General features: G+C 41.2%; 1 protein-coding gene across 14 annotated transcripts in view; it reads left to right on the forward strand.

The window, feature by feature from the left end:
- The window catches only part of DNAH11 (dynein axonemal heavy chain 11), a 372,548-nt gene that overhangs the window by 321,938 nt on the left and 28,556 nt on the right, over positions 1–22,054 (forward strand). For 13 of the 14 annotated variants that reach the window (XM_045052477.1, XM_045052472.1, XM_045052473.1 and 10 more), the window contains 3 exons: positions 3,701–3,928; positions 9,753–9,944; positions 12,821–12,940. In XM_045052477.1, the coding sequence (XP_044908412.1) occupies positions 3,701–3,928; positions 9,753–9,944; positions 12,821–12,940 (540 nt within the window). Of the gene's footprint in view, positions 1–3,700; positions 3,929–9,752; positions 9,945–12,820; positions 12,941–13,873; positions 13,931–22,054 lie in introns of those variants that run through there. The other variant, XM_045052478.1, reaches the window with a different exon arrangement.

Raw genomic sequence — 22,054 nt, forward strand, 5'->3', positions numbered from 1 at the left:
GTGTTACATTTCCTTTGTTTGTAAGTTAAGGGGATTAGAGTCGATAACCCCTTTATCCCTTCTAGTGCTAGCATTACATGGGTCTTTGACTCTAACCCACTGTCCTCCCAGATGATTCCCTTGGCTGGGGATTCTAGCAAGAACCCAGGAACGAGTGGAGCTCAGGCAAGCTTTAGGGGGCACGTGGGAGCCATTCTGACTCCTTCTCCAGCAAGGCATGCCGGCTGTCTCATCCAGTCTGGAAGTAGCCATTTAATTGGCAGCCCAGTGAACCTAAAGTTTCTCATTCACACCAGATCCTTTGCAAGGATACATGATCTCTAATCATTATAGCAAAGCTGCCAGGATCGGTGCTGTCCTCCCATTATGAAGAACAAAAGCATGAGCTTCGGAGTGGTCTGGAGAGCCTCAAGGCCACGCAGCTGCAAAGCGGCAGGGCTGGTATTCAAGTTCAGGTCTGTTTGGTGGCAAGCACCATTTTTTTCTCTGCTAGCTTGTGTGGCCACCCTGGCACAGAGATAGGACACTGGCCTCCCTCAGTGCCTCCAGGATCCAGGGTTGATGCATTTTGAGTTTCTACTGAAATAAAATTGGATGCATGAAGAAGCTGCCCAGGGTCCAAGCAGAACATAACCCTCCAGGAGAGTAACACCCACTGCTTAGGTGATACTTCAGTAAGGTGACTTGGGGTAGGGGTTACCCTCTGAGGCTCACAAAGTCAGCCAGGTAACGGTGGAGGGTTTATTTTTTCAGAGATGGAAGTTGTTGCTCTGACAGTTGGGTAGATGCTGAGATCTTCCTGCCAAAGTAAGTTCTTTGAGAATTCTCATGTGTCCAGCATCTCAGCCTAGGAAGAAACTAGGAGGGGTATGGTCATCCTCAGGAGAACGTAGTATTCAAAGTAAAATATTTCTGTTATTTTTCTCTCTATGCCAAGTTGCCATTTGCCCCCAAAATTCAAGTTGTAAGTTTTACCATAAAAAAAAAAAAATCTCAGAAGACCTCATCTCGTGAAGGATCTGCTTTTGGTTATGTGTCCTAGATGTTTGATTTTTGTTCTTAGTGGTAAACCAGTAATTAAGAATGTAACTTCTTAGCTGTTCCTCTCTGGACATAGAATAATTGGAGAGGAGGGATTGCCCCAGGCTTTGGCCATTCTAATTTCTGGAGGTTTCTAGTATCTCTTTGCCATTTAAAAGAGAAGTAGGACTTTGTTTTTTTTTTTTTTTTTTTTTTCCAACGTTTTTATTTATTTTTCGGACAGAGAGAGACAGAGCATGAACGGGGGAGGGGCAGAGAGAGAGGGCGACACAGAATTGGAAACAGGCTCCAGGCTCTGAGACATCAGCCCAGAGCCTGACGCGGGGCTCGAACTCCCGGACTGGGAGATCGTGACCTGGCTGAAGTCGGACGCTCAACCGACTGCGCCACCCAGGCGCCCCAGGACTTTGAATAAAGAGGTGACCAGCATGATGAGAACTCATTATATTGTTTGTAATGTACGTTAAATTGTATCAGCATAGGCACATGATTTGTATGCACATGTTAATAAGGTCTTAACCAAACTCTACACTAGTCAGTTACTGTGATGAGATAGAGCCCTTCGAGGGATGTTTAGCTAGCATTGTATCAGAAGCCCATACTCGGGGCGCCTGGGTGGTGCAGTCGGTTAAGCGTCCGACTTCAGCCAGGTCACGATCTCGCGGTCCGTGAGTTCGAGCCCCGCGTCGGGCTCTGGGCTGATGGCTCAGAGCCTGGAGCCTGTTTCTGATTCTGTGTCTCCCTCTCTCTCTGCCCTTCCCCCATTCATGCTCTGTCTCTCTCTGTCCCAAAAATAAATAAATGTTGAAAAAAAAATTAAAAAAAAAAAGAAGCCCATACTCCAGAGAAAACTATTACATAGGTATCAGGGTGGTAGCTATCTATATCTCAGATGTACACCATATGGTTTGTAAATTGACATAATGGATTTTAAAAATCTATTTTCATGGGCAAAGTAGACGGTTTCCAAGATACATGGATTGGCTAAAAATGTTGCACAGGCGTTGGTGCCCTGGGACAAGCAAACACAAGAATCCAGCCAATCGCAAAGCCAAGATCCCCACGAATGACTCCCAGGCTGGACTCCAGAGTGTGCCTGTGTTGAGAGGTGGCTCACCTGGTGATGGTTTTCTTCCCTGACCAGAGTCGCTGCCTAGAATATTTTTATATTTGTTTCAAGTAAACTTCTCAAGTAAGGTATTGTTGTAGTCCATGAGATAGAGAATTAGGTCATATTTGAGCTTGCAAAACAGGTTTTATTGTTCTTTTGTTTCTGCTTGCTTGTGTGAGTGGCACGGTCAGGTGTGAGAAGTACTCTTGCCGAAATCTAGTAGCAAGCGTGGAAGCCAGGAGTCTCAGAGCCCTGACTTACTGATAAGCTTGCGAAGGTTGCCAGACCACAGTATCACGGAGCAGGTGGCTTCATCAACAGAAATTTAATTTCTTACAGTTCTGCAGGCCAGAAGTCTGAGACCAAGTGGTCAGTAGGGTTGGTTTCTTCTGAGGCCTCTCTCCTCGGTGTGTAGATGGTTGTCTCGTCCCTGTGTCTCCATGTGGTCTTCCCTCTGTGTGTGTCCTCATCACCCCTTCTCATAAGGACACAAGCCATATCGGATTAATTGTTGCATCTAGTCTTAATTACCTCTTTAAAGACCTATTCCAAATACAGACATATTCTGAGGTACTGATGGTTAGGATTTCAACATTTGCCAAAGGAAAATAGCCTAATAATGTGAACAACTGAATTGGCATACGTCTTTTTACAACAGAACTGTTTTCAAAGAAAGATACCTATTTGACCATTCCATTATCTATTTGCCTTTCTTATTTTTTTGTGGGATTTTTTTGTAGCTGTTATAACCTTAAATGTTTTTGTTTGTTGGAAATAATTACATATTCCTGGGGGTGATGTTTCAATCACTATTTAAGGACTTCTCCAGAACCAGAGAGCGTGTGAGGGTATGGCCTTTATACTTCTCTCACAGCATCAACTACCATGTACTCTGTGGGTATTTAGTATTGGAGGATTGTGAATCACAAAGCAGAAAATCAGGAAGTGATAGTGGTGACATCTGTTTCATGATTTTTGACAGCTCTAGGGTTTAAGAAAAATCATGCTAGGAATCCGCAGAGCATCTTAACAAGGAGTGATTTCTTTTTTAGCTAGCCTTTCACCCCTCACATCCTTTGAGTTCATGTACTAATGAGTAGGAGTTGAATAGAGGAGGTTTGCATCAGAAACATTGAAGTGGGTGATCAGGTACATTGCTAGCTTTTAGTTTTTATACTTTACTAAACTAACCAGATAGGTCTCAATAATTGAGTTTAAACTGTAACAATGAAAATTATCAGGAACTCCATCTCAAAGGTGATTGGTGGGTGTTGGATGTGGGTAAGTGTTGTTGGAAGGAGATTTGGGTTAACAAAAATAACCTATGGTGATTTGGAGCCCTAAATGTGTTCCATGTACAGGTGTATTTTGGTGTTTGGTTTTGTTCCCTAACATGATAATAAAGGAAAAATTAAATCCTTTAATTTAATACATTAAATTTATATATAGGAAATATATATACATTTATATATAGGAATATGTTGTGATCCCATAATTTAAGTAATATCCTTTAGTTTCATAGGAGTTATGAGCCATACTGTTTTTCAGAATGTCCATTTGGTAGCCAAGTGGCTAGGAACCCTGGAGAAACTCCTTGAACGATTCAGCCAAGGAAGCCACAGAGATTACAGAGTTTTCATGAGTGCCAAATCTGCACCTACACCAAGTGAACACATCATCCCTCAAGGACTCCTGGAAAATTCCATTAAAATTACCAATGAACCCCCCACAGGGATGCTGGCCAATTTGCATGCCGCCCTCTACAACTTTGATCAGGTAAGAAAGCAGAAGCCTGGTCTGACAGTGGTCAGGGTCTTCTCACAAAACCATGGAGCCGTTATCTACTCAGGTGTCTTGTGCAGAGAGATGAAGTGAAATCTCAGAGTGTGTTTTAATCTCTTGAAAGGATCACCTGTCACTGCCTATTCCAATGACTAAAAAAAATCTGTGTTTTGCCCTAAAACTACAAGCCACATGTTTAAGGAGAGTAAATTACATCCCTTTCTGAGGAACCTACTTATTGAAGACAAACATGGTAGGCTGGTATCTCCTAGCACAGGAAGAGGAAGAGCCATCGTTACTCCTGTTAATGTTCTTGAGAGTGACAACAGTAATTACTTAGGAAGAATTTCAGTATAATATTTAATGCTTTAGATCTGGTTTTGATGTGAGTAAACTTAAACCATCTTTTCAGATTATATCCATGTTGCCTTCTTACTTATATCTTTATTTCCATCTAAAATAAGTTAATAAATATACTTTGATCATCATTATTCTCCTTATCCAAATTATCACATTTATCTATTCAAGTCTTTTAAGCAAGTTTCCTTTGTGGTTGTGTCTCTGAGTTCCCATTCCCTCTGATTTCCCACCCTTGGGAAACAGTATTCTTATTCGGAGAAGTAGAATGAATTCCAAAAAGAAAATACATAAGATTTGGTGGTAAATATTAAGCTTCCTGTTAGAAATATTATGATTCTGTATGAAGTATGCTTCACTTTTTCATCAGTATCTTCTGGGCCACCTTAGATTATACTTTTGAAGAATACAGTTAATTACCTAATTAAATAATTAATGTATAGCCTATGTAAACGCAGTAGACTGTGTAAACTGAAGGTGCTTAAAAAATCTTGTTGAATCTATTATATATATTCAGTATATTTTTTGGTGAACTCTGGCGGGCATGTATTTTTTTTTTATCTATCAATTTATAGTTTCTGAACACTTAGGACATTCTCAAGCTCTTTGACAAAGCTAGTACAAAAGAGGATTTTTTGGATATATTTATATAGGATTTATCCAGCCCCCTAGAACAGTTGTCTGTATTTGTGAAAAGTGAGCATTTTATGAACAAATAAGCTTCAGCCCACCTTTTTTTGTTTTTTTGTTTTTTGCTTTAGTAAGGACCTCTCTGACAATCTAATACAACTAGGGATACTCTTCCCTAGGACATACACATTTAAAAATTTGTTGCATATAATCATAGGAGAATCCTTTCTCCTGTTCTCATTTATTCATTAAAGTATTGGTTCTTTTGACTATTACTTGGAAGGCCACTTAGATTAACTGAAGTTTACATTTACTGGAAAGACTCTTACATACTTCAAGAGGAAATATTTATGTAGTAGAAAGGACCCTCTGAAATATTAAGACTAAATTTGATCATAAGTGACAAAAACAAAGATAATCAAAGTTATTCATTTAATGAACTTCCTATCAAACCTGCTATAGCGAAAACCAAACCAACAAAAACTCTAAAAAAAATCTAAAAATTTTAGAATAGTCTTTTATGAATGCTGACCTGTTATTATGTTAGAAAACAAAATGTGGTTTTACTCACATGATGCAATTCAAGGGTATTCACCTGTACTCCCTGGTCATCTGTGAATAGGTTCCCAGTGCCCTTTAATCAGTTAGAATTATGGTTGGCTACCTTTGAAAGAAGTACAAAACAACAGTGGCTTAAAAAAGGTTAAAGTGGGACACCTGGGTGGCTCAGTCGGTTAAGCATCTGACTTCGGCTCAGGTCATGATCTCGCGGTCCGTGAGTTCGAGCCCCGCATCAGGCTCTGTGCTGACAGCTCAGAGCCTGGAGCCTGTTTCAAATTCTGTGTCTCCCTCTCTCTCTGACCCTCCCCATTCATGCTGTCTCTCCCTGTCTCAAAAATAAATAAACGTTAAAAAAAAATTAAAGGGGCGCCTGGGTGGCTCAGTCGGTTAAGCGGCCGACTTCAGCTCAGGTCATGATCTCGCGGTCCGTGGGTTCGAGCCCCGCGTCGGGCTCTGTGCTGACAGCTCAGAGCCTGGAGCCTGTTTCCGATTCTATGTCTCCCTCTCTCTCTGACCCTCCCCTGTTCATGCTCTGTCTCTCCCTGTCTCAAAAATAAATAAAAAAAAAACATTTAAAAAAAATTTAAAAAAAAAGGTTAAAGTATTTCTGTCACATGAGGATTCTGGAGGTAAGTCATTCAGAGTTAAGTGTGTCACACAAAGTGATCAGTCTAGTTGTTTTACAGTGCACTGTTTCTAGAATGGGCTTGTCAGAGTCCCAGTTGGCAGTCCCCATGTCGATGTTCCTGACAGTAGGATAAAAGCCGGAACAAAGAAGATGACCGTGGATACGTGTTTGCTTTCTTTTAAGGATGCTTCCTATGAGTTAATACACAGTATTTCTCCTTTCACCTCACTGGTCATATTGAGTCACATTGTGTTCCCTAGCTCAAGAGAGGCTGGGAGAAGTCCATTTACCTTGGACAGCCATGTGCCCAGCTCAAAGTGGGCAGTGGGACCTTTTAGGACAGTCAACTAGTGATCTGTATCACAGACTTGCCACTTTCCCAAGGCTACTTGTATCATCGTGGGTGTTCTGTGTTGCTGCCATGGTCTTAGGTAGCTGAAGCCTGTGACATGGACCTTGGGTATTCATCCAGGTTAGGGAAACAAGTCCCAGTCACCCATGTTGTCTGGGTGTCCTTCTCAGATGAGAAACGCACCCAAGGGATCCAGACAAATGAACTGTTTTGTTTGGGTGTTTTTATGTTTTTACATGTTTTAATATTCAAATCAAATTAAATGGGTATTTTTAATCTTACCCCCAAATCAGAATTTACCCCTGAACTTTGATATGTGTGTTCATAAGGAACAAAGTTTAATATTAGTCCTTTATTGGGGTACGTGGGTGGCTCAGTTGGTCAAGCATCTAGCTCTTGATTTCAGCCCAGGTCATGATCACGCTGACAGCGCAGAGCCTGCTCGGGATCCTCTCCCTCTCCTCTCTCTGCCCCTCCTCTGGACATGCTCTCTCTCTCAAAATAAATAAATAAACTTTAAAAAAAATTAGTCCTTTTCGGAGCATTCCAGAATATCTTTGTAAAGGCAATCGTTAAGTGACCAAGATGTAAAAAACTATTTCTTGTGGGATGCTGCTTCCCTATGTATCTCAGCTCAGTAGCACCTGCCTTTTGAAGATGTGCTAAGGGAATACTGTTTAGACTCTTTTCATACCCAGATAATAACTACATTTTTTTTAAATTTTTTTAACGTTTATTTATTTTTGAGACAGAAAGAGAGCATGAATGGGGGGAGGGTCAGAGAGAGGGAGACACAGAATCGGAAGCAGGCTCCAGGCTCCGAGCTGTCAGCACAGAGCCCGATGCGGGGCTCGAACTCGTGAACCACAAGAACATGACCTGAGCCGAAGTCAGACACTTAACCGACTGAGCCACCCAGGTGCCCCAATAACTACATTTTTAAAGTCAGAGTATAGATTTCTTTTTCTGTAAGATTTACAGCAGAAACAAATAATTGGTAGCTTTGCATGTAAAATTGGCATCTGTGTGCACACAACCCTGTTATGTGTGTGTGGTTGCCTGTTCTGTATTCACAGTGCTATTTGCATATTTTCTGATATTAATTTGCTCATCATTTGGTTTATAAAAATATGATTGACCTGAAATGTAGAGTGTTAGGTGGAGTCATACTTTTTCCTAGTTAGAAAAGCTTGCTTCGTATTTTCTTCCAGTGGCATTTGTATTATCAGAGCATAATGAGCATTAAGTTGTAATTCTTTAGTGCTGAGGATAAAACTAAATCAATTATATGAAATATAGATGGAATAAATGTACTTGATTATTATAGGATCTTCATTTCCTCTGGACTATATGTAATTTAGGGAGGGGTTAGGCTTGTTAGATCATAATTCCTAAGTAAAAGTTTGATGCTTCTGTTTCATCTCCTAGAAGTTTCTTACATTTAAAACCAGTATATTTTGAGGCGCGCCTCGGTGGCTCAGTCGGTTAAGTGTCCGACTTCATCTCAGGTCATGATCTTGTAGTTGGTGAGTTGGAGTCCCACCTTAGGCTCTGTGCTGTCAGTGCAGAGCCTGTTTGGTATTCTCTGCCCCTCCCCCACTCCCATTCATATTCACACACACACACTCTCTCTCTCTCTCTCTCTCTCTCTCTCTCTCTCTCTCTCTCTCTGTCTCAAAAATAAACATTTAAAAATACCTAAACAAAACTAATATATGTTTATATTCTTCAAGATTAATTCCAATTTTGTGGTTTCTATTTTCTTCTCTCACAAGTTTGTCTTTTATTTCGTGTTTAATTGTGGAAATGTTATGTTTAATGATCATATATTTTCAAGCCCCATAAATTACCTAGAAGTGGCTCAGTGCTTTAGAATGTCCTAATGATTTAGTGGGGTGTGCACTGTGGGTGGCCTTGCCAGTTCTAGAACTATATGTGGTAGTAACCCAGAATTCTGATGATAGTCGGAAAAAAACTAAAAAGCTTCTTCTAGTCTTGGAACAAGAGGACAAATCTTGTCTTGGTTTAGACTTATACTAGGAGTTGCCTGAGAGACCACCTCTGAACTCCCACCCTGAAGGTGCTAAATATACTTGGTAGATGGCCCAGTTGTCACATCCAAATGTGGACTGGCTGTAATTTGACCATTTTAAAGGACAAAGCAAGAAGATGAATTTCTGGCCTTATCTTCCTCTGCTGCCCAACATCAATTGAAGTAATCCTTGTTGGCCTCACAGAACCGTCAAATGTGAGAATAAAGTACTACTCCCTTTAAGCCAAAGAGTGGATGCCTGTTGTACACCTTTTAATTTCATGGCTGTGGGAGCCATAACCATGTCAGCATGCTAGGATTTAATTTTCCCTCTGTGATTAAAAAAAAAAAAAAAAAAAACCCACAAGTTACAGATCTAGCCTACAGGGTGTGTGTTTTCCAATGTTCCATATGCCATCCTCTCAACCCAGCAATGAATTCTACTTTTAAGTTCATTGGAAGGAAACCATTTGTCAGGGTGATTATATTAGTTCAGGTACAGTACAAAATTACAGTGATCCAAATGAGGTAACCTCTCTCCCATATAGTTGGCAGCTCTCTTTCATGAGGTCAGGCACACACCCGGGCTGGTAGGTGCCTCTACCATAACTCACTCATGGCTTCCATGGTTGGCTAGTCGTCATCATTTCTAGCCCACAAAAAAGGAAAAGAGTGACAACCAGGGCGAGCGATTTCCTTTTAAGTAAATGGCATGAAAATTGTACACATCACTTCTGCTCAAATTCTGTTGGCAAGAACTTGGTCATATGGCACATCTGGTTTCAAGAGAGGATGGAAATCGTTTTTTGATGGGTGGCCATGTGCCCAGGTAATCTGTATTACTATGAAGCCCCGGGAAATGCAGGGCTGAGGTTAAGTAGTATCCTGCTACGCTGATGAAACTAAGATGGTGTCCTTTGGCCATCTAGATTTTTCAAGGAGAATTTTGCAGGGGAAAATGATGTCAAGCAGTATTATCACTGCTCAAAATGAATGGTCTCATTTTCTAGTGAATTTAGAAGCGTTCAGTAAAATAACTGAAGCAAAGTGAAAGCATTTGCCTTAAATTAAGAGACTGGCAAACGCCAAATGGTCAGTCTCCTATTACCCCCTCCTAGGATGGGCAGCCATGCTTAAAACTGCATGTTACCCCTGTCCGAGATCTCCTGCCAAGTTTTGTGCAAGATTATCGAAAACTCAAACCCTTGCCCTTGGAAACCATACAGAGGGAGAATCAACGATTTTTCTTCTCTCCCAGGATACACTTGAAGCGTGTTCCAAGGAGCAGGAGTTTAAAAGCATCCTCTTTTCTCTGTGCTACTTCCACGCTTGTGTCGCCGGGAGACTAAGGTTTGGCCCCCAGGGCTGGAGCCGCAGCTATCCTTTCAATCCTGGAGACCTCACCGTCTGTGCAGGCGTCCTCTACAACTACTTAGAGGCAAACCCTAACGTAAGTGCCAGTGGTCAGATAACCTCTTCCAAAGAGTGTACTGAATCTGTCAGTCTTTGGCCACTATCAAATGGACCGTAATTTCTCTTCTGAAGCTATTATTGAAATAGCTGACACTATATATGCATCTTCTGCCAAGTGTGAAAAGAAACCAGATCAAAGGTTTTCCAGCAGTGGATGCTCGAACTTCATAAGATAGGTCAAACCAGTTCTACATCAGCAGCTTAGTGCATAAAAAAAAAATGTCCTTCATTATGTTAACAAAAACAGTGGTTTACATGTGCATATATGCCAGATTCATTAGGCAGGTAATGAAGCATTTGCACAAATGTAATTACATACAGCAATTCTGACAGTTCATAACACTGCATTAATAATCACTACAATTAGTTCTTATGATGGAAGCAATTTACAGCGCGTCACATGTATAAATAATGGTGCATTTCCTGCATATGTCATTATTATGTATTAAGGATGCCACCTTGTTGTGACTTTCTCAGTAATGTTCCCCTTGATTGGAAGTTAAAGGTAGATGAATGATTTTATTTCATAGCTAAAATGTGTTTTACAGGTGGGGATGGGAATGCCTCATCAAGAACATTTGTGCAAACTCTTGTAAACCCAGTGATTGGATTTCCAAACGGAAGAACCATTTGTAAGGATTTTCTGGCTTAGTCTTCACAAAAGAAACTTTTTCCATTAAGTTCAATCTGTTCAAATTGAGATCTATTTGTCAAAAACAACCGGGTGTTGTGCTCTGGACAACAACACCGTTCTATAAGTTTCTAGAACTCCTCCATATTTCTGTGTCTTAAGGTTTGCTTTATGTTCTTCTGGTAGCCGTTGTTACAATTTTTGTTATCAACTCAGTTTTCTCAAGCTTTAGAGGTGATTTGACTGCTATCAGAATAGGTACACTTAGTATATCATGTGGGTTGCTCTCCCAAACAACATATTTTGAGCAGGTTGTAACCACAATATATGGTTTTAATATGGTATGTGATGATCAGCATTCCATATCTATCATTTTTTAAATGTATAAAATTTGAGCATATTTTGACTTTCCTAATAAGTAATATTCTGTGTTGATCTTACCACGTTTTCTTTAAAATGTCACATGTAAGGTTGGCTACTACAGTAGTTCTGGCTAGAAAGTGAAATGGACCACTTAAAACTTTCATACAAGTCCATACTGAGGCTGAGACCAAGAGTATTATCCCATTTCAGCTGAATCCTGTTCACAGGAGAGTTCGAAATGAAGGGGAGAAGGAGAGGAACGGATTCCTGTCTCTCTCCAGCTCTCACATCCTGAGAGGTGGCAACCCCAGGGAACCAAGTGGGTCCTGTCTGCCACTGCCCCCAGTGGTGTTCCTGGATCAACACAGCTTTCGGATTTTGACACCCTTTGCTCTCTCAGATGTCTAGACCCAAGTCATTTACCACGCATGGTGAAGCAAGTTACCAGGATTTGGGAGTTAAGTTATTATGTACACGGAGTTAGGTGGTACAAATTGCACTTTTCAGGAATGCGTATGTAAAAAAGAATAGTTCCCTGGCTGATTAAAATCTTGAGGGAGATACATATCAGACGGTAGAATGCCTAATGGGTATTACTTCAACGTACTCAGAGAAATGAAATGGAGAGGTCTTCGTTTCCCGTCCATTTCAGAAGGACAGGATGGAAGGTGCCCGAAGGGAGCATGGTACAGTCCACTCACCTCTCTCATTGCTCACTCACATCAGACCGGCTTAAAAGAAAGACATATTTGAGGTCCATTTATTCAAATTCAAATAAACTTGTAGCAAGTACATTGGAATAGTTGAAGCAATTTTACTTGTTCTGTCACATCATGCAACAAATGAAGGCTATAATTAAGTTTTTACTTGAACTGTTGGGAGGCAATCTACTGCCCTTGAGGGTATAAAGGTTCCTGTCTAGAAAGGCTTCATCACAGACTGGCATGTTTTGCAAACCCAGAGGAAGCTAAAGGGGGGCAGAGAGAGACTTCAAATCCCGTGAAGCCAAATAAAGAGATACCGTTATTTCTTGAATACCACATGGTACAATCATTAGTTCCAACCCTCAGAACAGTCATGTAGGCCAGTCATGCCATAAACCCAGCCCTCACATCAGTCTGTAGCAAGGGGATTGGTCTGCCTGGATTTTTGCAAGGTAATAGAGGTGTAAATGCACCCCAAATTCAGATTGTGTAGTATTTTCTTTCTTTGCCTAGATGAGATCATAAAATGTGCTCTAAATCAGATCATAAAAACATGTCATACCTGAAAGGCCCTGCAAAGTTATACCTTTTCTTAATTTTTAGATGAGATATTGAATGTTTAAAGTTTACCTACATGACGTGTTCTAGGAACAATTGCTTTAAAATCTGCATCAAAAGTTCATTGTTGGGGTACTTGGGTGGCTCAGTTGGTTAAGCATCCGACTTGGGCTCAGGTCATGATCTCACGGTTCATCGGTTCGAGCCCCACACTGGGCTGCGAACTGACAGTGTGGAACCTACCTGGGATTCTTTCTTTCCCTCTCTCTCTCTGCCCCTCCTCCGCTCGCAGGAGGACACGCATAAGCGCGTTCTCTGTCTCAAAATAAATAAGATTTAAATCACACTTCCTTTGAAAAAAAAGTTCAGTATTAGTGACTTTTCACTGAATGTATTAAAACACACTGAAAAGAATTCTCTCAAATTCTATGGAGAAACCTAAACAATTTCTGAACCTCTTTTAAATGTTCCTGTTGATGGAGATTTGAGGGAACGCTGTGTTAGAGGAGCTTGTAGAGAGGCATGTGCTGCTAGTTGACCACTCTGAGACCGTTGCACAAGGCCTGGAAATGAACACTTGTGTGATCTCCCTCCCAGGTCCCGTGGGAAGATCTCCGTTATCTCTTTGGTGAGATCATGTATGGGGGACACATCACAGATGATTGGGATCGCAGACTGTGTCGGGTGTATTTGGACAAATTCATTAATCCATCTCTGGTAAGGCACTTCCAATTGATTTTACAGAGAAGAAAATTCTAGTAAGATTTTTTTAACTAATGTCACTATATAAATACTTAAATATTACTGAGGCGTCGTGGCCTTTTGTGAGTATATTCTGGCCTACCATCAAGGAGTTTAGAAATGTGTTAGAAATTGTGCAGAGTCTTGGGCTCCATCCCAGAGCTATGGAATCAGAATCTGTTTCACCAAGACCTCCTGGGTGATGTCTGTGCGCGTCTGCTGTGCTGTGCCCAGGTGAAGGGCACATTCACCGACTGTCCGGATCTTTGGAATAACCCTGGACGGTATGCAGAACTGACACTGTTAGCCTATTTTATCAGGAGACACTGAAGCGTGGCTTGCCCCAGGACAACCCATTCCCATGGGCAAGAGCTCCAGCCAGAAGATAGGTATACTGATTTCAATTTGGGGTTCTAATATAAGTGAAATTTATAGTTTTCTCCCCGTCACAGAAGCCATGGAGTATTCTAAATTTTGATCACTAACTCTTAACTATGTACATCCTCAGGAAAAATGTGATGTGAGAACTCAGTTTTTCTGTCTGTGAGGAAGGGTAGAGTACCCACTGTACTGGAAGTTGAAAGAGACCACACTCCTTTTCCTATTTCTCATTTTACCAACCCAATATCTGGACAGATCAAATAAGCACTCAGTTTGCATCCAGGCTGCATTCCTGGAAAACATGCTCAGTCCCTGTTTTCCATATTGAAATAACTACAAGTGGTGGCCACACTTTTTTTTCATGCTCTCTCACCAAGGCCTCCATGTTCATGGCCGTTGCCTTATTTCTTAGAAATGCAAGGCACCCTGTACTATGCCATCTTTGTTTTTGCTTGAACAAGACACCAACTGTGTTTAACATAGTGCCAATGTAACTTCTTTGACATTGGCCATGGAATTTCTTTCTAGATGGGTCTCCTGAGGCAAGGGAAACAAAAACAAAAATAAACTGTTGGGACATCATCAAAATCAAAAGCTTCTGCACAGTGAAGGAAACAATCAACAGAACTAAAAGGCAACCTACAGAATGGGAGAAGATATTTGCAAATGACATACCTGATAAAGGGTTAGTAGCCAAATTATACAAAGAACTTATAAAACTTAACACTCAAGAAATGAATAATCCAATTAAAAAATGGTCAGAAGAAGGGTGCCTGGGTGGCTCAGTCAGTTAAGCATCCAACTTCAGCTCAGGTCACGATCTCCCAGTTTGTGATTTTGAGCCCCACATCAGGCTCTTTGTTGACAGCTCGGAGCCTGGAGCCTGCTTTGGATTCTGTGTCTCCCTCTCTCTCTGTGTCCTCCTGGGTTTGTGCTCTCTCTCTCTCTCAAAAGTAAGTAAATAAACATTAAAACAAAAAGGGCAGAAGACATGAACAGACACTTTCCCAAAGAAGACATACAGATGCCCAACAGATAAATGAAAAGGTGCTCAACATCACTGATCACCAGGGAAACACAAATGAAAATGACAATGAGGTATCACCTCACACTGTCAAATGACTTAATAACATAAGAAACGAGGTGTCGTCAAGCATGTGGAAAAAGGGGAACCCTCTTACACTGTTGGTGGGAATGCAAACTGGTGCAGCCACTCTGGAAAACAGTATGAGGTTTCCTCAAAAAGTTAAAAATAGAACTACCCTATGATCCAGCAATCTTACTACTAGATACTTACCCCCAAAATACAAAAATACTAATTCAGAGGAATAAATGCATCCTGTTGTTTATAGCAGTATTATCTACAATAGCCAAATTATGGAAACAGCTCAAGTGTTCATTGACAGATGAATGGATAAAGATGTGGTATATATATATATATATATATATATATATATATATATATATATATACACACATACATACACATACACACACACACACATACACACACACATACACATACACATACATACATACAATGCAATATTACTCATAAAAAAAGAATGAAATCTTGCCATGTGCCAACAATGTGGAGGCATTTAGAGAGTACTAGGCTAAGTGAAATAAGTCAGAGAAAGACCAATACCATATGATTCCATATGGAATTTAAGAAACCAAACGAGCAAACAGAAAAAAAAAAAGAGGCAAACCAAGAAACAGACTCTTAGCCATAGAGAATAAACCGATGGTTATCAGAAGGGAGGTGGGTGGGGGGATGACTAAAATCAGTGATGGGGATTAAGGAGTGCACTTGTGATGAGCACTGGGTGATGTATGGAAGGGTTGAGTCACTATATTGCATACCTGAAACTAATATTACATGGTATGTTAACTGGAATTTAAATAAAATAAAATATGCCAAGGACTGTAAACATATAATAGAAAGTAATGCCATATTTTTTAATGGTTTGAGCAACCTCCTGTTCATAATTTCTCTGAACTTCATCTCCTAAAAGCATTACATAATTTTGATACCCTTCCTTTGAAGGGTATTTTGAGAAGTAATATAATCACATATAAGAAAATAGGTTATATTGTATGTAATCTAATATAGAAAATTGGGGACAGATTTTTTTTTTTTTTTGGCTACTTTTAATGTTAAACAATTTGGGAACAATGCAAAAAAAACACAAAAAACAAAAACAAAAAAAACTTTGCTGCTGTGTGACCATTATTTGTTTTTTTTGTGGAGAGTCTCCTGGTCTTTCCTTAGTTCTAATGAGCAGGATTTCACAGGTCAGAAAGACACTTTCAATTTAATACAATTGGAAGTCACTCCGCAGAAGAGGTCTGGGAGTAGGTTTCCATGGAGATGGGAAAGATAAACAGTGTTGGGCATGCGACCTTTACAGAGGTTGGTTTCTCCAAATGATGGTGGAGGTCAAGGGGCAGAGTGAGAAGCTCCTGCTGATGTTCCCTCTCAGGCTCTGGCCTGAGGATAGGGAGCCAATTACTGTTGCCAAACTAGGCAGTCCATTAACCTTCACAAGGCTGAGCTCCCATTCACAGAGTTGTACAATACATAAGAGACGATAGAACCTCAGGAACGGCACTGGAGTGTGTGTGAACCCTTTAGAAATTCCCGTATCCACTCTTCCATGCAGATCTGCTGACGTTTCCAGGATCGAAATGCTTCTTTTGCAGGGAGGGCACCTGGCAGGCTCAGTGGGTGGAGCACGTGACTCTTGATCTCTTTGAGTTCCAGTGCCATGTTGGGTGTGATTACTTAAATATGTAAATAACCCTTTAAAAATAAATAGATAATTTAAAAAGAAAGAAATGGGGGCGCCTGGGTGGTGCAGTCGGTTAAGCGTCCGACTTCAACCAGGTCACGATCTCGCGGTCCGGGAGTTCGAGCCCCGCGTCAGGCTCTGGGCTGATGGCTCGGAGCCTGGAGCCTGTTTCCGATTCTGTGTCTCCCTCTCTCTCTGCCCCTCCCCCGTTCATGCTCTGTCTCTCTCTGTCCCAAAAATAAATAAATGTTGAAAAAAAAAAAAAAGAATAGTGAAGATAATTCTGTACAAGAAGAACAAAGAAGAGACATGCCTTACCAAATATCAAAACATATTAGGAAGACAGAATAATTACTGTGGTTTTAAAACAGAAAAATAGGGGCGCCTGGGTGGCGCAGTCGGTTAAGCGTCCGACTTCAGCCAGGTCACGATCTCGCGGTCCGTGAGTTCGAGCCCCGCGTCGGCTCTGGGCTGATGGCTCAGAGCCTGGAGCCTGTTTCCGATTCTGTGTCTCCCTCTCTCTCTGCCCCTCCCCCGTTCATGCTCTGTCTCTCTCTGTCCCAAAAATAAATAAATGTTGAAAAAAAAAAAAAAGAATAGTGAAGATAATTCTGTACAAGAAGAACAAAGAAGAGACATGCCTTACCAAATATCAAAACATATTAGGAAGACAGAATAATTACTGTGGTTTTAAAACAGAAAAATAGGGGCGCCTGGGTGGCGCAGTCGGTTAAGCGTCCGACTTCAACCAGGTCACGATCTCGCGGTCCGTGAGTTCGAGCCCCGCGTCGGGCTCTGGGCTGATGGCTCAGAGCCTGGAGCCTGTTTCCGATTCTGTGTCTCCCTCTCTCTCTGCCCCTCCCCCGTTCATGCTCTATCTCTCTCTGTCCCAAAAATAAATAAACGTTGAAAAAAAAATTTAAAAAAAAATAAAAAGAAAGAAATGCATCATTTGCTGTCTTGCCTCCGCCCCAGACAGTGCTGCCTTCTCAACTCAACAAAGGAAGTTAAAAGCACTTACTGACTTGGTGTCAGATGCTGCAAAACCCCAGTTATTCTGTTCGCTTGCACATGTTTCCTGCTCTTGCTTTTTATAGTAGGAACTTGATCTAACACTTGTGCATTTGCAGGAAGTCTTTTCACTACTTCTCATGTGGGTTAACTTATTTAGAAATTAGTATCTCTGGTTGCACTGATACATGATCAAGAGAGCAAACCATTATTGGTGTGGGATTTAAAATTTCCCTCGGAATGTATTCAGTGGTATTGCCCTTTAGGATGCTGAGTGAGTTTCTTGCTGGGTAAGTGAGGTTGCACTGGGAAAGGGTTCCCTGACAGCAGTGTGCCTTAGGGGGTCTCTGGCCAGAGTTAGGGAATTATTATTAATTATTCTTCCATGTAAGGTGTATATTTGGCAATGCTAAACAGGTGAGACAGTAAGTTACTTTTGAAAAATAAGGTATCAGGGCACCTGGGTGGCTCAGTCGGTTGAGCGTCTGACTTCGGCTCAGGTCACGATCTCACGGTTCGTGAGTTCGGGCCCCGCATCAGGCTCTGGGCTGATGGCTCGGAGCCTGGAGCCTGCTTCCGATTCTGTGTCTCCCTCTCTCTCTGCCCCTCCCCATTCATGCTCTGTCTCTCTCTGTCTCAAAAATAAATAAACATTAAAAAAAAAAAAAAGAAAAAATAAGGTATCAGGTCACCCAAAAGCTGGAGGGTATTATGCTAAGTGAAATAAGAGAAAAACAGATAACATGTTTTCACTTGTATGTGGATCTTGAGAAACTTAACAGAAGACCAGGGGGGAAGGGAAAGGAGAAAAATAGTTACAGAGGGAGGAAAGGAGGCAAACCATAAGAGACTCTTAAATACAGAGAACAAACCGAGCGTGATGGGGGGCAGGGGAGAGGGGAAAATGAGTGATGGGCATTGAGGAGAGGGCACTTGTTGGGATGAGCACTGGGTGGGGCGCCTGGGTGGCTCAGGTCATGTTCTCACAGTTCATGAGTTTGAGCCCTGTGTCAGGCTCTGTGCTGACAGCTCAGAGCCTGGAGTCTGTTTCAGATTCTGTGTCTGCCTCTCTCTCTCTGCCCCAACTCTGTGCGTGCACACACACACACACACACTCTATCTTTCTGTCTCTGTCTCTCTCGCTGTCTCTCACTCTTTCTCTCTCAAAGGTAAACATTAAAAAAAAACTGTTCTGGTAATATAGGGTAACAATTAGGAGGCTGAGCTCTGAAATAAACAATACTAGCGTTCACATTCGATTCCCCCTGTATTTGCTTTAAGACACATCTCCTGAGCCTCAGTTTCCTCATCTACAAAACAACCATTGTCAGGTTTGAACATTAGTACAAGGTTAGAGCAACATGCTAAAAATGGAAGGTATTTTATCTATAAGTATAAAGTTTCATGATATGTATTTCATACTTGACTATCATCTATGATTATAACAATGAAAACCATTTATTAAAAACCTGCTCTGTGCCGGAGGTCAGTACTACACAATTCATGAGTATTATTTCTTCTCCTCACCATTATCGTGCAAAATGGGTATTGATATCCCATGTAATCAAAAAAGAAAGCCAGATTCACAGAGGTCGCACAGTTGGTAAGTAGCTAAACCAGGATTTGAACTCACAATCAGACTCCCCAGAGCACAGACTTTGTCTGCAGTGTGCTACATCATTGCGAGAGCAGATCTGTTTGCGGTATCTGGGGCATAGGTCAACAAAACACTGACTCGTGTCTGCACTGTGCATGGAGGGTGCCACAGGGTCGTGTCGCAAACAAAACCTGACAATCCAGGAGACCAGAGCTCTAGCTTCTGGTTCTGCCACTAACTTGCTGTCCAGCTTTGTGCAGGACCTCTGTGTGCCTCAGTTTATTCACTTGTAAAATGAAGGTACTGTCCACAAAATCACTAATGCACCTGTCAGCTCTAAAGACATCATGATAATATAATTTAACTTCGAGTGATTTCTGAAAATTCCTCACAGCACTTTGAGGCCATGGCATTTAGGGAAAGTACACTCGTTTAGACTCACAGTAAACTCGGAACTTCTTGTCATATACTTTGAGAGACGGCAGAAGAGGTGAGTCTTATTAAATACCAGAATACCAGGGGCGCCTGTGTGGCAGAGTCAGTTAAGTGTCTGACTCTTGGTTTTGGCTCAGGTCATGACCTTATCATTCGTGACAATGAGCCCAGAGTCGGGCTCTGTTCTGACCCCATGGCCCCATGGAGCCTGCTTTGGATTCTCTCTCTCCCTCTCTCTCTGTCCCTCCCCTGCTTGTTCTCTCTCTCTCTCTCTCTCTCTCTCTCTCTCTCTCTCTGTCTCAAAATGAATAAACTTAAAAGGTAATAAAAAAAAATAAATGCCAGAATATCAGAAAGCAAAATGTAAGAAGGACAACAGTCATACAGAGTCAACAGAGAGGCAGGATTCTGGCTTTCCCAATGTCTAATAACTGCGCCTGCCACTGATTTCTCCAACAAGGACTTCAAATCCTTGATTTTTTTTTCATTAAGTGGAGGCTTGTTCTCCTTGAGTATGATCCCATTTTTTTTTTAAATAGCTTTATTGAGATAAATTGAAACTTCCCAATCTCAGTTGGACTATCCACGGGTTTTTTTGCAGCTCTTACCATAGTCTGTTGTAGAACACCTCATCCCCCCAAAGAAACCCCATACCCATTAGGAGTCACTCAACATCCTCTCCCCAACTCCCCAACCCCAGGCAACAACTAATCTTTTTGTCTCTTTAGATTTGCCTATTCTGGACATTTTCTATAAATAGAGTGGTAGGATATGTACCCTTCTGTGTTCACTTTCACTTAACGTTTTCAAGGTTCACCCATGCTATAGGTAACATGTCAGTGCTTCCTTTTTATGGCCAAATAGCAGTCCATCGTATGGATACATTTTCTTTATCTGTTCTTCAGTTGACGGACATTTGGGTCGTTTCCAATTTTTGGCTATCATGAATAATGATGCAAATGAACATTTATGAACAAGTATCTGTGTGGGCATGTGTTTCCATTTCCCTTGAGTATAGACCTAGCAGTGAAATTGTTGGATCGTATGGTAACTCTGTTTAACATTTGAAGGAACTGCCACACTAGTTTTCCAAAGTGGTTGTACCATTTTATATCCCTGCCAGCAATGTATCAGTGTTGTACTCTCTCCATAGCCTTGCCAACACCCTTGTTCCCATTTTTTTAAGCCATCTCGGTAAGTGTGAAATGGTATTGCATTGTGGTTTTGATTGGCATTTCTCTGAACGCTAATAACGTGGAGCATCTTTTCATGTGCTGATTGAGAGTTTGTTTATCTTCTTTGGAGAAATGTCTCTTTAGAACTATTGATTCTTTGAGGAGTAACAGTAACCTTCTCAAAAGCCCTGTCCCAAAGGCAAGATAGTGGTCGGTATGCAGAGAGCTGTACAGTTCTGACCCCGTCCACAAGCAGGAGCTTTTCATGAAGGCCTTGAGTGGGAAGGGATTCAGAACCAGGAGTCCTTGAACACACTGAAATCTTTACAGTGTTCTTAAAGGAGAAAGAGAACACACACATATGTACCCGTATCAACTAAAACTCACTTCTCAAACTTTGACATCGTGGTAGGAATTTAGAGTGGAACTTTCTTCAGGTTGTCTTTTTCCTTCCGGAAAATCAAAATGTACCTGAATGTTCCTAGGACGCAGAAAAGACTCAAATTAACGTAAAAGTCTACTTACGGCGTGCCTAGCTGTTTGCACACATGTAAATTCCCACAGCCACTATCAGTAGGCTGCTGTGAGGAACATCACTTCACTGATAAGATTGCAACTCAGATAAACTGTCATTTTGAAAGGCCACCAGCAACCAAACCTTTCAGGGATGGGAACTGAACCACATCTGGCTGGCTGTAAACCTCAAGCCCTTACCTTTCCTTTGTGGCTCTTTTGTTTTGCTCATTAACGAACATATAAAAGGCACTTTGGGCCTGTTTGTAAAGACTGCTCGTCTCTCCAGAAAGTACAGCCATTTGCATTCCCACCAGCACTGTAGGAATATGCGCTGAAACAAATTTGCAGTCCCCATGGCATTTTAACGTTTTTAAGTGGTTCCACTTTTGGGTTTGTGTCTTTGCTTAAAACTCTGTTTTTAATTGAAAGGCAATTTAACTGTGGCTCTTAAAATTTCAACAGTCTAGTGAGCACCATCGGGGAAGACCAGGTCCTTGTTTTTAGAGAATAAAGTTTGGTTTGTATGTATTCTAACTTTTGGTTTCATTATTGGTATTTTGTGCCCATATTTTTATTTTGACTAATTTATCTTGTAGAATAAAAACGTGAGTTGAACTGTCCCTCACAGTTCTGTTTTGGTCACCCTGAATCAGTGAGATGACAATTGATTATTCTGATATATAAATGTGAAATGATAGAAAATGCAGATCAATGAGTGAAACAAACCAAGCTAATAGATGCTGGTGGGGAAGATGGTCCGAGCTGCTCCTTCTCATACGCATTGGTCAAGATTTCTGTTTGTCACAAAATAAAAGACTAGATTAACTTGGAAATCTTCCTAGTGCAAAAGAGAAATGCTGACTCAAATATTTAAAAAGGCTTTGGAATTCACAGCCAGCCACTGAGCATTGTCTCTGAGGCTGCAGGCTCTCTAGGAAACCTGGACTTGCAGGTCTGAGCAGGAACAAACTGCCATTATTCACAGGTGACATGCTTGTGAAGAAAATCACTTCTTTTGTCCCCCATCAGACTGAGTCCCTTAAGAACTAGGTTATATGAACCTTTTATATTTCCAAGGCTTGTTGTGGTATACTAGGTGATGAGTACTTAGTACTGAATAAACATTTGTGAATATTCACTTTGCCTCTGGGTGAGAGTGAGGGGACCAGATGGCACAACA

The sequence above is a fragment of the Felis catus genome, chromosome A2 (assembly GCF_018350175.1).
Source record: "Felis catus isolate Fca126 chromosome A2, F.catus_Fca126_mat1.0, whole genome shotgun sequence".
Classification (NCBI taxonomy): domain Eukaryota; kingdom Metazoa; phylum Chordata; class Mammalia; order Carnivora; family Felidae; genus Felis; species Felis catus.